Raw genomic sequence first — 15,030 nt, forward strand, 5'->3', positions numbered from 1 at the left:
TGGCGGTGGCGGCGCCGCGGCGGGACGGGACGGGCCCGCGGAGCTGCAGGGCCGCCGCCCGCGCGGGGTGGTCGCCGGGTGGTGCAGGTGCCCCCCCCCCCAACCAAACCAAACCAAACCAAACCCAACCCGCTCGGCTGGCGCTCGGGACATCTCGCTTGAGATTTTTGCCTTTCTGTTGTGGCCTGTGAGCTTTGACAGGTGATGTGTATCGCGGGTACCGTTTCCATTGATTTCAGCAAGTCTGTCTATTTTTAGAATTTTTCCTATGAAGGAGGCCTGTCAGATCGCGCAGTTTCTAAGCTTTCTGCAGTCTTATCGTTAACAAATACACTTTGTTAATTCGGTGCTTAGATACATAAATAACTGACATCACAGAACAACTGCTTTCCCTGGTAGTTGTCCAGAGGATTGTATCCCACCTTTTTCACACAAAGACCTGATTGTGGCTGTTGTTTTCCTGTTGTTTCTTTTCATTTGATTGCAGCAATTATATGTAGGACCTCAAGACAGGTTGGCTACAAAAGGCAGCAGCTTCTCATCTGCTAAACAACATGGATTGTAATAAAGACGTTTGTTTCCTCACTGAATTGTTTTTGAAAAGGTCTCTCTTTAAGATGCCTTTTTCTCTTGTTCAGAAGACATAGTGGGTGTAAATTTCTGAAAGCCTCTTTTCAGGACAGCAGCATTTCACGGATTTAAGAAACCTGAGCACAGGAGATCCCAGGAGGCAACTTTAAAAATCCAGAGGAAAACAATTTTGCACCTACCTTTTTACATGCAGCAGTCCTGCCTGTTCACTCATCAACTCTGAACTTCTCAATAAATCATTATGTTTTACTGCATTTTGACAAAAACAAGTGTTTTTCTGTTTGGTTGCGTTTTGTTTTGTTTGTGCCTGGTCATATAATGTTGAGATTTGGTCTGCCTCTCTGGACAGGTGTGATCTGGCTTGGGTTTGGAAAACAGAACTTCTGATCTATAAAAAGCTTTTTCTTTAAAAAGTGCAAGATGAAAAGTTCATGTGTCTGTTAGACTTCTAATGTTAAACAGAATGGTGTGTAAATGGGAGAGGCCATGGCCATGCTTATGTCTCCTTCAGACTTGATATAGAGAAATTATTAATGGCGCCTCTCAGAAGACTGCAGGATTTGCCAAAACGTTATGATTAAGATCTGGCATAAAATACTTGCATAATTTCTTGATTTAGCAGTCTTCCACAGCTTCAGATGGCACTCTTGTGCTGTCAGCCTACCTGCAGTAGACTCAGGTAGGAAGATAGTCATAAGTAACTCCTTCATTTTGGTTGGGTTTTTTTGTTTTGCTTTTTTCCTTGTTATTCACAGATTGAATAACACAGTTTCCCGTCTCTGGAGGAATTACATTCCAGGAGGTAAAAGCAAAAGTCTGTGGTGTCCTTGCTTTGTTTAGGCTAGGTGTGTGTACGTATTTGTTCTTAGAAAATAGGCTATGAAACTTCTTCAACTAGTTTCATTCAGTTTCAAGACTTTTTTTTATGGAAGAGGCTAAAATATGAAAATAGATTTTGTATTGCCTTTTTTTTCTCATTTGCAATGGCATTCTAATTTGAATTCAGGTTCCAATTTTTAAGGGTTTTTTTTTCCCCCCCCAGATCTTACCTATCTATTTACAGGAGACCAAAAAAAAAATAAAAAACTTCTTTGTGTATGTGTTATTTTGTAAAGATGGATTTTAAAAATTATTGTAACTGCAAGCTTTCCCTGGGCATGTGCCACTGTTAAAAGCAATACATATTGAGATCTTAGTAAAGTTTGCTCTCTAGATTTTTGCAATTTGCAATTTTGCCTGTGGCAAATATATTGTAGCGATGTTTAAGTCAACAGTTCACTAGTCTTTGCAGCATATTGGGCTCAGTCTTCTCTCACCAAAAGTCACATGCTTATTTAAAGGCAGTCAGTCCTTTTCATTGCAGTGCATATCAACCTGAAAGTATCACAATGTTTTAGGGACTTGGCAGGAACCAAAATGCCTTTACTGCAAGGTATAACTCATCTGAAAACCAAAGGACTGGGGTAGGGGAGAAGAACCAGAGCTAAAAAGTAGAACAATTGTTTCTGTCTCTTTTCATCCTGTCAAAATGAGATGAATGTCAATAGAATGTCTGCTGACACAACAGTGATTATTGGCAACATACAGTTACAATTTTCTGTTGTGATTGATGTTCAGGATTTGTAAGCTAAAAGTTTACAACTTTTCAGATGAACAGAACAGCTACTTGGCCATCACAGACAGTAGAAGACTGTCAACTGGAGACCTCGATTAGCCTTCTACTCTGCAGTCAGAATAAAGTGTTCATGATGAAGACAGCAATTATTTGGCACAAGCGTGGATTGTGATACTATTTATTTGGTCTTTTTCTAGAAGCTCAAGAGCCAAAAATAAAAATACTTTAAAATGGCAGCATATTTTTTACTAAGTATTGAAATTATCCTTGCAGTGGTGGACTAATAGCAAAGAGGAACAGTAACAGTAGATATTGGCTTCCTTTTCTGTGCTGGCAAAGGCTGTCTTCTCTTTCCACTCCCAGCGAGAACAAGAGAGAGGAGGGAGAGGCCGTTGTACAGAGATTGGCTACCTCCTCTGTACACATATGTCCTTTGTAAAATAATGAGAAAATACTTCTGTTTCCACATATGGTGCCCTCTTGTACAAATGCTTCTACAAGGAAGTAAGGAATCCCTGCTGTGCACTTACTGCTGAGGAGAAGTTACAGAAAATGGTACAAAGCAAATAATCTGTTGTCTCCACATTCAAATAACTACAAGTAGTTTGGGCATGTTGCTGTACTACTTCGGAGATTTTCCAAATGGATGCTGGTTTTGCACTGAGGAAGGCTATGGGTTGTCCATGAATTATATGTGATTGAACCCATTTACTAGAGAACTAATTCACCTGTCAGTCCTCTGTATCTATAATGGGATTTACCACAGCTGAGTAATTATCCATTTTGGTATTGATTCCCACTAAGTTTAGCACTTCATATTCAAAACCATGGATGTGCATCAAAGCTTCGAGGGACAGGCATATCTTCTGTACAAAAAATGAATGATGTTTATCCACCAGAGGCACTACTTCTAGGCAGCAAATTGGATCAAAGGTCTTTCTAATGTAACTAAAGTAGTTTCTGTAAAACATTTTTTATTTTTTGGTACCTAAAGAAGATACCAAGCAGTCTATTGTGGAACACAGCTTTGATGATATCTTTGCAGGACTCTGGCATTTCTGAAAGGTGTTGTCTGAGTAGATCCTGTGAGAACATACCAAATTTTGAGTATGTATTCAGACTGAAACAGAATTTTAGGAAATTTTGAAGGTATAGAAAATTCCAGAGGAAACATTTAAGAAAAATAAAAATATTTATAATAGTTATGAAAGCTACATTTACTTTATTTATGAATGAGAAATATGTTGCATATAATCTAATATATAAAAGATAGGGCTGTATGGATATATGTTGCATAGATACTGATTTTTATTTTGGCGGCAGAAGCATGCATATGCAGTGAATATGACTTACTGTGCCTGTGCAGAGAAATTGTTCTGGCATGCATGGTAGATCTGATCCAGTTCGCATTTCTAGTGTATGGGGTTTGTGGCTCATATTCTGTTAGTTTGATTTGTGTCTGCACAATAGCACAAGCTGGTGACCTACAGGATATGGTTCTATAGGAGTTAGAGTGCCTAGCAAAGTAAGATTTGAATTATATAACCAAATGTACTTTGAAGAGTTGAAGCACATCTCTGTTTGGTGACCATTGCTCTGAAAGTATCTTGGTGTTCATTCTGAGATTAAAAAGTTTCACGTAACAGCATCTTTATAATCCATAGAAAGTTACGGGGAGTGTGGTTCCTTACCAGACATTTGAGGGAGGAGGAAAGATAGAGATTTTAAAAAGGTTTTTCTGAAGACATTTCCTGGCTTCTTTGTCTTTGGCACATTTAACTTGTATATGGGATCTCCTCTCAGCATGGCTAACTAATGGCATTTATAGACTTGGCACAAAAAATAGTAGGATCCAGAAATTGCTTAAAATTGCAACATTTGTTTTTTGAGCTCTTAACAGCAAAGGTGAAAGCTACTCCTGCTCCAGGTTTTCAGTTGTCAGTCTGGAAGAAGAATTTGCTAAATAGACCATGCTATGAAAAGATTCACGGTGGTAACTAAAATGCTAGCATGCCTTTCTGTCTGCTCTGTAATTTTGTCACTGAAATACTGTGTAATCATCAGGCATAAACATAATTTCTGGGTTATGTTGCCCTTGAATTCTCTCTACTCAGTGACTTTCCATGGATGATTTATAACAAAGTTTGAATTTGTTACAGCCTGAGTATAATTGTTATTTGTAATTGCGTGATGATTTGGTCTGAGGGAAAAGCTCCAATAAAGAGAATTCATCCCCAGTTCTTGATCTCTTTGGGGAAAAAGGTTTGCAATTCAGAAATTTAAAGCAAGGAAGGGCAAGTCCTATACACGTTTTTTTTCCTGTCATGTACTTAGAACAAATCTGATATGTACCAGTATATGGCTTTTACCTGCCTAATAATCCCTGAGACCCACCCAGACCCTCATGAAACCTTTGAGGGAATTTTGTTGGCAGTGTCTTTTAGAGCATAACCATACAGGCATAATAACTATAAACAAAAGTCCTAAGTCATTCTAGCCTCTTGTGAAGATGTTAGAGAAAGCATAGACACAGTTGATAAATGTTTGAGATACTGGTTTATTTGCTATTATATAAATGTGCAAGATACAGCTAATATTAAATTATAGTAAATATAGAATTGGCTTATAAGAACAATTACTTTACTTATATATTTCTAGTCCCAAATGTCTAAATAGGCAAATTTTTTGCTACCCACCAGCTTAAATGACAGGATTGGAAAACTGTGCCACAGAATGTAAGAGCCTGTTTGTGCTTCAGTCGTGATCAAATATTTATAATCGTATTGGGCATCAGTGAAATTAGAACTTATGAATATCTTTAAATTATGGTTGTGCATACTCTTATAATAAATTTATTCTATAGAGAATGGTCTCTTAGATGATTTTTTCTGTCCCTAAGGGTCTACTTAAGTGATAATTCCAAAGATGAAAACTGTGTGTATTATATTAATCGTCCTTAGAAAGCAGACAGCCAGGATTCTAGAGTTTTAGCCTTAGAGCAGTGCAGCTCAGCTGCTTTTTTAATATAAGCAGTGTGGTTCTGTAAAATACTTTTTCATGCTGTATAACTATTTTTAAAGTCTGAAATATGAATTGTACATGCATTGGCTTCTAGCCAGCCTTACCCCCTACTGCTGCCTGGGCTCAGCTGTTGGTCCTTCTGCAAACTGACTGCAGGCTGGCAGAGTATTGTGGGCACTGGCTTTTAAAGACCACTAGTCTTCCATGTACTTTAGAAGTTAAAAATCCCACAGCCATTGCTTCTAATTACTGGAACTACTGTAGTGCACTTGTGAGCTACTGTAACACCTACTGATTTATCAGAGTCTCAGTGTGCCAGGCACTATGTAATTGCAGAACTGAAAGATGGTTACATTAATAACAGCTTATGCCTTCCTAAAAAGTAGCCATGTGAACAAGAATATAATCAAACTTATTTTTCAGCCTTTTAAAATTTGCATTGTTCAGAGACAACAGTAATCTTTAATATTATTTGGTTTAAAAGGCAAATTTTTCCATTTATTCAAGTATCTTAATTTTTACTTTCTGTATCATTGAAAGGCTTTCTTTTGATTAAATGTGGTTACGGTAAAGTACTGCATCAGTTTAAAAGTTTGAAGGAGAGTTCTATTTCTTGACTCTGTTCCCTAAAGTGAATACTTCGAGGACTGAACGGATAAGAAAATTAATACTGAAGAGGGAATTACTTTCAATAGTTTTCAGATGGTAGCTACTCATTTTATACCAGTATAAATGTGCATCATACTGTCATGGCAATTCAAGAATGTATCCACGTTGAGCTGTATCAGTTATAACAGCTTAAGTGGTGGTGGATTTTTGTTCTTGTTCTTAAAGCATGTGGTCAGGATAGTAGTCATTGGTATAAAATTTGTCTCGTGATCTGAATGTGACTAGTATGTTTTCTGAAAATAATGCTATAAGTTCCCTTAAATCTGTAATTATTTTAAGCAGCTGTGAGAATTTCTGCCATTTTCTTGTACAAGGTCTGGCACTCAACTGTTTTGTATCTTGGGGAAAAAGATAAGGATTCAGTTGTGTCATATCCATGTCAGATCCGTGTCACACGAATCCATTGTAACTATGAATTGTGAACATTCAGTGACTAGTTACAGGAAACAGTAAAATCTTGGGTCCTGTCTGTTAAGTTTTTGTCTTGAATGTAATTCCTTAAGTTCAAGATAAAAGCTGCATCAACTGCTGCCTGATTCCATCCTTTGCAAAACATCCCTGGAGGCTTTCATAATCTCCCCTGCTGTGTTCATTGGTCATCAAGTGGGATTCTTGTACTGAATCATAAAACAAATATTAGCTTTAACAGCCATAGAGGTGGGTTATTTTGTTGTCAGTGTTCTGCTCTTTTTTTATGTTTTCAAGAAGCTGTTGATCCTTGTTCCAGAAATCTTGAAAACTATTTTTCTGCTAATTTTAGTGTCGTTCTTAGGGGTTTCATAACTAGCCTTAGTATGTAAATGCTTCTTTAGTGAGGAATGCCAGTTGTGATTTTATGGAAGTTTGTTGTTTTACTCTGGATATGTGGGACAGAGGATTTTCTTCCCCCACCCCCAAACCTTTCTTCCCTAGCAGATGACACAGAGCTCTCTTATCTATTCCAGGTTTTGGTCGGAAGGATGTAGTTGAATATTTACTTCAAAGTGGTGCCAATGTCCACGCTCGAGATGATGGAGGCCTTATTCCTCTTCATAACGCTTGCTCTTTTGGTCATGCCGAAGTTGTCAATCTTCTCTTGAGGCATGGTGCAGATCCTAATGCTCGGGATAATTGGAATTACACTCCTCTTCATGAAGCTGCTATTAAGGGCAAGACGGATGTCTGCATTGGTAATTTTCTCCCATTCTTCCTGTGACTGACTCATTTTTTTCGTTACTAAAAAAAAAAAAAAACCTTTGAAAAATGTTTTTATTCTAAGAAGCTACACCTAATATAAGGATTAAATCCAAAAATATTTTGTAAACTTAAACTCATATGCAATATTACCTGAGAAAATAACTGTATTTTTTAGATCTGTTTTTGATAATTCCCTAAATATAATGGTTCACACTGACTTCATGAGGAAGGAGCTTCAGAGCAATGTAATGGGACTAGATTCACTTCAGGCTCAACTCTATCCTGCCTTCTGCTGTTACTCACAGTGCAGAGTAGTGAACAGAACTGTTTTTAATAATGGATTCATTTTGTCTCTCTGCGTAGCAGCTATATTAATTAGTTAAGCGTATGAGCTAAACTTAAACAAGGTGAATACATTGTATTGACCTTATGTTTGCTTACACAAGCCTAAGACTTAGGAAGAGGTAGAAGTGTATGTGTGTGGTAAAGAAGCTGTTTTTTGGATTGAGCTGTTTCCTTCCATTTAATTTATTCAGGAGCACATCTGGAGGATTGGATATCCAACACTGCATTTTTGGCCCCAGTACCAGTGAAAGGTCTAGAAAGATGCATGGCCTGCTACTTTTGTGTACAATTTAGGGCATAGTCACTCATGGTTTTGAGGCAGCAGGCTCTGGACCTGATGAGAGGTAGCTATCATTCTTTTGGGGTGTTTTAGTCGCAGTCTTTCAAATGAGAATGCCTGCTGTCAGACTGAGAGTGTTCCACTTCTGCTCTGCTCTTGTCTCATAAAATGTGTCTAGGCACGTTTTGCTAGTTAAACTGTTCACAGACAATGTTAAGGAATTTTTGACATACAGAATTCGAGAGAGGAGGTTAGGACTGATAACTAGATTTTTTTCTTTCGTTGCTTCCTATTTAGACAAATGATACGTTTCGTAGCTCCTATAGAGTTGTCTGCCTTATAGAGTTGTTTTCTCATGAAAACTTTGCTATTTTGTAGTATTGCTGCAGCATGGTGCTGAACCAACCATCCGTAACACAGATGGAAGAACAGCTTTGGATTTAGCAGACCCATCTGCAAAAGCAGTGCTGACTGGTAAGTGACAGTCTTTATCTGTAATTCATTTAGAACACGTTATGGCTAATAACACTCGAACAGAATACAATACTCTGTTTTCTTCCTCTGATACTGGCTTTATAATTCTAAATAGAAAATTCCCCTGTGGCCTTTGTCATCTCAGAATGTATTCAGTCATGGGATGTGTTCTGGATAAATAGTTTATTGTGCTAGTTCAGTAATGATCTGTAAAATTTTTAGCACTTGTGCTCTCTAAAATTTGGAGGAGGAGGCTAAGTATTAAATTTCCACTCATAAACTTCACATATATAGCTATTTATTTAACAGCTAAAGAAATTCACTTTTGACTTTCAGGTGAATACAAGAAAGATGAACTCTTAGAAAGTGCCAGGTATGCATTTCTACGGAAGACATCTTGAATTTAGTTGTATTTTCAGAATTGTCTGAGGGTTTGTATGTAATGAATATAATATTAGCTTTTGAGCTGCCTTTCCCTCTAGATGCTAAGCTTGGACTGTTGTCTGTGAATAAAACTACTAGAATAAGTGTATAAATACATTTTTGTTTTGCCTTTAATGCGGTCAATACAGAGGGAAATATATAACTTAGAACGGATTTGTAGAATGTAACAGCAAGCAAAAACACAAGAACATAATAAACTACTAACAATAGGGATAAAAAGAATTCTGCTTATTTCGTATCTTGTTTTTTAGGAGTGGAAATGAAGAAAAGATGATGTCTCTTCTTACACCATTAAATGTTAACTGCCATGCGAGTGATGGTAGAAAGGTATTTTTTTTGTCTAAAACCTGCTTTAACATTAGGTCGTTCTTAAAGATTTCAGGGTTACCATTTGACCAGATTTTAAGAATGTTAAACATGGATTCTGTATATTTTCTTAACTATTTGTGTGGAAAAAGAATGTGCTAGCTGATTATGCTTTTTAACCTTAAAAGGACTGTGCAAGTACTTCTATCTAGGAGCAATAAATTAACATCATCTCAATTGAAATTTCTGCTTCACATCTGCAGTGAGAAAGAAGGGAAGCCTTTCATAGATTATTATAGTTACCATGTAATAAAGAAATATAAGTAGGCCCCTTGTTCACCCAAAACCCTAGGCAAGTTACTGCCACTGTTTCAGAATCAGGCTAATTATCGCTGTAAGTATTGGTAAAGATATATTTGCAAATACATTCAAAATCTCCATTTAAAAAAATTGTGCTAGACCCCCAAGCTAAGCCTATAGCCTACTGAAGCTGAGTTAGCTAATTTTGGTGTCCTGGTTGTTCTCGTTAAGTATGTGTACTCCATCTTTTTAGTTTGTTAATTTTTGTTTGAACCCGTTTCTCTGTGTTAGGCTTTGCTGTAAGATACTGGGATCTCCAAAATACCTAAGCATCTCTATTTTCTCACCTTCTAAGCATGAGACTGAACCTTTAAAAATGTACAAAGTCATTGAGTTGATGAATTTGTAAATGAAGAGTTTGTAAATTCTGTTGCTTTTTAGCTCTGTGCTTGGTGCTGCTGACTGGTATTCTGGGTTTTCTAGAAAGAGCATAGAGCAGTTATCTGACTACTCTGTGAAGGGGGAGAAGGTAGAAAAGAAGGTGAAGATTGCCATGTATCCCATTAACTTATGCACTCACAGGTGTGGATAACCATCTCTGATGATTTTTAAACTTAACCTATTGATTGTCAGGGAGACCTATTTATAATTTAGCAGTCAGTGCTTGTAACAGCCTCCTTAACTCCCCTTTAGCAAAGAGCTATAGTTTGTCCCAGCAGGTAAGAGTATTTATAGTTATGGTAAGCTAAAATATAGAAATGGATTGCAGGACTCAAAAGTCTATTAAGAGGGCTTTCATTGCCAGAATGTATTAGTGATTAAATAAATTTAGGATTTGTGTTTATTGTAACTAGAAGAGTAGTCAGTAAAGAGTGAATGTAGTTATTAAATGTCTGATTCAAGCACTCTTTTTNGGGGGGGGGGGGGAACGATGACGACAAGTATTTTAAGGACCTGAGTAATTAAAGCTGTTAACAAGTATTGGGAAAAAAAACAATTGATTTTGTGTTGCTGATTACTTCTACATTCTGCCTTTTCAGTCAACTCCTTTACATTTAGCAGCTGGATATAACCGTGTTAAAATAGTGCAGCTGTTACTGCAGCATGGAGCTGATGTGCATGCTAAGGATAAAGGGTAGGTTCATTTTTTTTCCTGGGTTCAGAATAAACAAACTTTTCAAAATTAAGCTGTATTAAAGAATATTAATACCATTTTAACCATGAAAGTTTTCTAATTTGAGGCCGTTATGCCATCTTTTACCTTTTTGTCGTGACAAAAATACAAAGTGCATGGTCTTAAGTCTTGTGAAGCAGCACAACCCAAACTGAGTTCACCGTAAAATGTGCTGGGGTTTTTTAGATATCGTTAAACAACATACTATCTTTTGTTTAATAATATACTCTCATATACCACTGTGGAGTCAAATGTTTTAATGGTTGAATCAGTGATAAAATGATGAAAAGTTGAAGATCTGTTTCTCAAAGGCTTTATTTGGACTACATTTTTAAGCAACTCAGGAAATCCAGTGAAATATAGACCTGTAAGTTTATTTACAATTGCACAAAATATAAGAAACCTGTTTTTAAAAACGTGTATGTACATTAAAGATTGTGGAAAGCAACTTTTACTCCTCCTTTTTCCTCAGATCACTTCAAAGATACATAAATAGCTGCCTGATGAGAGGGCTTCAAGTGTCCCCTGGGGCTGAAATTCACTTTTGTCAGTCCTTGCTCCCTTAATAGCCCACAGTGAAAGAATTCACTTGGGGGAATTTCTCAGTTGCTCCAAGACAGCTCAGCTCGAGAGAGTACGAAGACAGCCTTAAAAACACTGTAGCTCTGCTGTCATTGTAGAACATTGTACAGTTGCTTAAACATTAGTCAGTAAGACTCCTTTAGTTTCCAAGGGAGAAGATAATCTTACAGCAATGTTCTTGTGAAAAAGGAAATAATTACTGTCACTCCTGAAAAGCTCCTGCAAATAGTTCTTTCTGCTTAGGGTTCCAAGTCTGTCAGAGAAACCATTTCATATGCAATAAGACACTGTAATTCATTTCTATTTTTGGTCATTTTTAATGGTGGTTGTTCTGAATAACACTGTAGAGTTTTTCTGGGTTCTTCCCCAGCACATTATGTCCCCTCAACTTCATTTAAGTGTCTCAGTTACTATTTTTGTAAAGTGTTCAACATGCAATGTACTGTTATTTGCAGTGTTCTAGATAAAATTGTAATTGAAATGTGTGATAACATATTCCTTCCCTTCTCTCCTACACAGAGATTTGGTTCCACTTCACAATGCTTGTTCCTATGGTCATTATGAAGTAACAGAGCTTCTAGTAAAGGTTGGTCTTTGAAGAGATTAAGTTAAATTGAATAATATTGCATAAGAACAGTTTGTAATAGACTATTGAAAGTTGCATATCTTTTATTTTGTACTTAGATTTACAAAGCTTAAAAAGAATGGTTGATTCGTTTTGCTGTCCATGTTAGTTAGTGATTATCAAGCTGGAGCTAAATCTCAACAGCACCTTCTGCTTGCAAGGAAGTTTTCTCCTTACAAACATGCTTTCTGGTTTTTTCCCCTCTCTTGGCTCCAAAGTTGAATGTTTTTGTTACCACTATGCAAGTGTTCCTTCTCTTAACCCTCCCATCCCCCATGCAAAAAAATCCACAAAAAATAAAAACTGAGGAGTATTGTGAGTTTGACAACAGAAAAATGTTTCGGAGGACGCAGTATGAAAAGGGGGTTTGGAAAGTGTATTGGTAAAGATTGTAAATGTTTAAGATTAAAGAATAATCATTCTCTTTACAACATCAATTCTGGCCCTGAATCATAGTCCTCACCCCAAAGAAAGAAAGTGTGTCAACCTTCATAGCATAAGTGAACTCTCAGAACCAAAGTGGCTTATCTGGATTACATTAATCTTGAAGATAAAGTATGATACACTACTAAACATTAAACCAGGGGCTCCAAGATGTGGCTTGAAAGATCTGACTGTTGTCCACAAAAGGACTTTTGAACTGTGTCTATTTTCAGCTGCTGCAGCAAATCATGAACATGCTGCGGGGTTTCTCTCAGATGACCGTGGATGTTTGGATGCTCAGGGACTAGCTGTTGGTCAACCCTGTACATCTCAGTCCGCATTAATTCCTTTTATTTTTCTATTTCTTTACCAAAAATTAAGTAACAAGTGATTAAAATAAGTATGTATCATAATAACTTAAAATAGTCAAGCGGTGGGGGAGAACATGCCCTACCAGACTTGCTTCCAGACAGAAGTTAAGGTACCTAAAGAATGTTACTGGTGAAGAATTACATAGAAATTAAACACCTGAGAGTATTACTTGCAGAACCTTTACTTAAATCATTTGAGTCCAAATCAACTTTAGGTGCCTACCTCCTTTAGATATTTAGCCTTCATCTCTCAAGGGATATTCACAGAGCATATCTTTATCTTTGTGAAACTGTTCACTGTAGACTTTTTCTAGAGCAACAAGAAACAGAAGCTTGTTCAAATGTGATTTGGAGCGGGTGAACTAGGCTCTTCCTCTGATTTGTCCAGTAGCAGAGCTCCTCTCTTTTTAGAGAAGCTGGAGAAAGCCTGAAGAGACTAGTCTTCCTGTGGCTTCTGCAAACGTATCTTTGGGAGACCGGACGATTAAAAGCTGCAATGTGCTGAAATATTCTGTCAGTGGAGATGTTATATTAAAGATGAATGTCTGGAGAATATCTTGGAAAGTGTTTGCATACGTGCATTGATTTTAACCATCTATTGCATTGAAATTAATGACAGAAGTCTTTTTCTAATAATCTGTTTTTGATATTGCATCTTTTTTACCCCTTTCCCTTTCAAGCATGGAGCATGTGTGAATGCAATGGATCTGTGGCAATTCACTCCTCTGCATGAAGCAGCTTCTAAGAACAGGGTGGAAGTGTGTTCTCTTTTGTTAAGTTATGGTGCTGATCCAACACTGTTGAACTGTCACAACAAAAGCACCATTGACTTGGCTCCAACACCCCAATTAAAAGAACGATTAGCATGTGAGTATAAAGTGAGCTCAGTTCTTCAGTTATAGATTGTAATATATACTTAGGTTTTCTAGACAATGAAATGCCAGGAATCATATTTGGAAAATGCTTACACTTTTCAAGCAATTGTGCAATGTTTGACAGTACCTTTCACTGTTTAGGATAAGAGCTTTATATAATTTGAGGTTGCTGTATTTTTCTGAACATAGGCATTTAAAATAGTTTTATTTTAAGTTCTACAATCATCTGGTTGCAATGGCTTTTGTAGCTTTTTCATCCCTGAATACACGCTTCCCTTCACAACCTCGCCAGTACCCTTTCATTTTCCACACTTATTCCTGTCATTGCATCAAGGCTGTTGAAATATTTATCTTTATTGCACTGTGTTTTGTTTGAACAAAAGAAAAACCTTAATTGTTTAGAATGCTAAATACATGTGTTTTGAGTGCGCTGCCATGATTAAAATTTCAAAGAAATTGATGAAGGGCATTCATTTTGTCCAGCAGACTTGAAGGGTTGACAGGAATGTCCTCAATTTCTTTCTGTGAGTGGACAAACAGTAACTTTCCAGAGTATGTACGCAAATGACCTTTACATACTATATTAGGCCACACGTTAACAACTAGATGTGGTTTTCCAAAGGGAGGTCAGAAATAAAGGTTTATTTATATTTGGACTCATACATATGCAAAGAGCGGAACCTAGAACAGTGGTGAGTGAAATAGATCTTGTTCAGACAGCTTGGATGTCTCTGGCTTTGGTTTGGAGGCAATCGGGGTATGTTTCTGTATTGTTTTGATTTACTAGCTAATAAATTTTGTTAAATGATTTAAAAGCTTAGGTCTTTGAGTTTGAAATGTCTGCATAGGGAAAGATGCCCCTTAACTATCTTACCAACAAAGAAAATGAATATTTTCTCTAACTGAAAGAAACAATCCACTTGATCCTGCTAGAATTAAGGAGTGTAACCTTCTGTTTTTTTTGTTGTTGTTGTTTTTGTTTGTTTGTTTGTTTTAAGATGAATTCAAAGGTCATTCGCTGCTACAGGCTGCAAGAGAATCAGATGTAGCTCGCATAAAGAAACATCTTTCTTTGGAGACAGTGAACTTCAAGCATCCCCAAACACATGAGACAGCATTGGTAACGTTTCAGGATTTATTAATTATTTTGCATATATTGTGACTGACCTAAAAATAGTAGGTAATAGTCTGAAGATTTCTGTGCTGAACAGTGTAATTCAGACCAAACGGCAATATGCATTGTCTAACTAAAAAAATCAAGTAGCACTGATTTATATTTTGTTGCTTGAAGTTAATGTTAAGACTAATCAAATTTGCCAGTTTTATTTAGGTTGTGGAAATTGTTTTTCTTCTCTTTTTCTCTAGAATAGTCTAGTTCTAAGCAACAGCAAGCTATGTGTGTTAGCTTTGTTTGTTTGTTTTTAAGGCCTAAAGTTTTCCAGCAATTATTGGAGAGTGTGTGTTGGAAAATACCAGAGTTAATCCATGAGCCCATGTGGAATCTCTTGAATTAATAAGCTTCTACATGGTTTTTTTCTGTCGACTTTGCACAGAACCAGCTCTTAGCTTTCAGCTGATCAGCAAGTAGTAAAATCTGTGTGTTGTGAGCTAGTTGTTAATGCTACAATTTTGTAATGTTTTCAGCACTGTGCTGCTGCATCCCCATATCCAAAGAGAAAACAAGTGTGTGAATTGCTGCTGAGAAAAGGAGCCAACATCAATGAAAAGACAAAAGAGTGAGTGGTTACAAATGAATACG

At 36.9% G+C, this 15,030-nt stretch overlaps 1 protein-coding gene across 1 annotated transcript in view; it reads left to right on the forward strand.

Annotated features, from left to right (window-relative positions):
- Positions 1-15,030, forward strand: part of TNKS2 (tankyrase 2) — a 40,863-nt gene that overhangs the window by 7,555 nt on the left and 18,278 nt on the right. Inside the window, exons 2-10 of the mRNA XM_026066703.1 lie at positions 6,841-7,065; positions 8,076-8,171; positions 8,508-8,544; positions 8,867-8,942; positions 10,262-10,356; positions 11,497-11,563; positions 13,077-13,263; positions 14,270-14,391; positions 14,916-15,007. Coding sequence (XP_025922488.1) covers positions 6,841-7,065; positions 8,076-8,171; positions 8,508-8,544; positions 8,867-8,942; positions 10,262-10,356; positions 11,497-11,563; positions 13,077-13,263; positions 14,270-14,391; positions 14,916-15,007 — 997 coding nt within the window. The remainder of the gene's footprint in view (positions 1-6,840; positions 7,066-8,075; positions 8,172-8,507; positions 8,545-8,866; positions 8,943-10,261; positions 10,357-11,496; positions 11,564-13,076; positions 13,264-14,269; positions 14,392-14,915; positions 15,008-15,030) is intronic.

The sequence above is a fragment of the Apteryx rowi genome, unplaced genomic scaffold, assembly GCF_003343035.1.
Source record: "Apteryx rowi isolate R43461 unplaced genomic scaffold, aptRow1 scaffold_246, whole genome shotgun sequence".
Classification (NCBI taxonomy): Eukaryota; Metazoa; Chordata; class Aves; order Apterygiformes; family Apterygidae; genus Apteryx; species Apteryx rowi.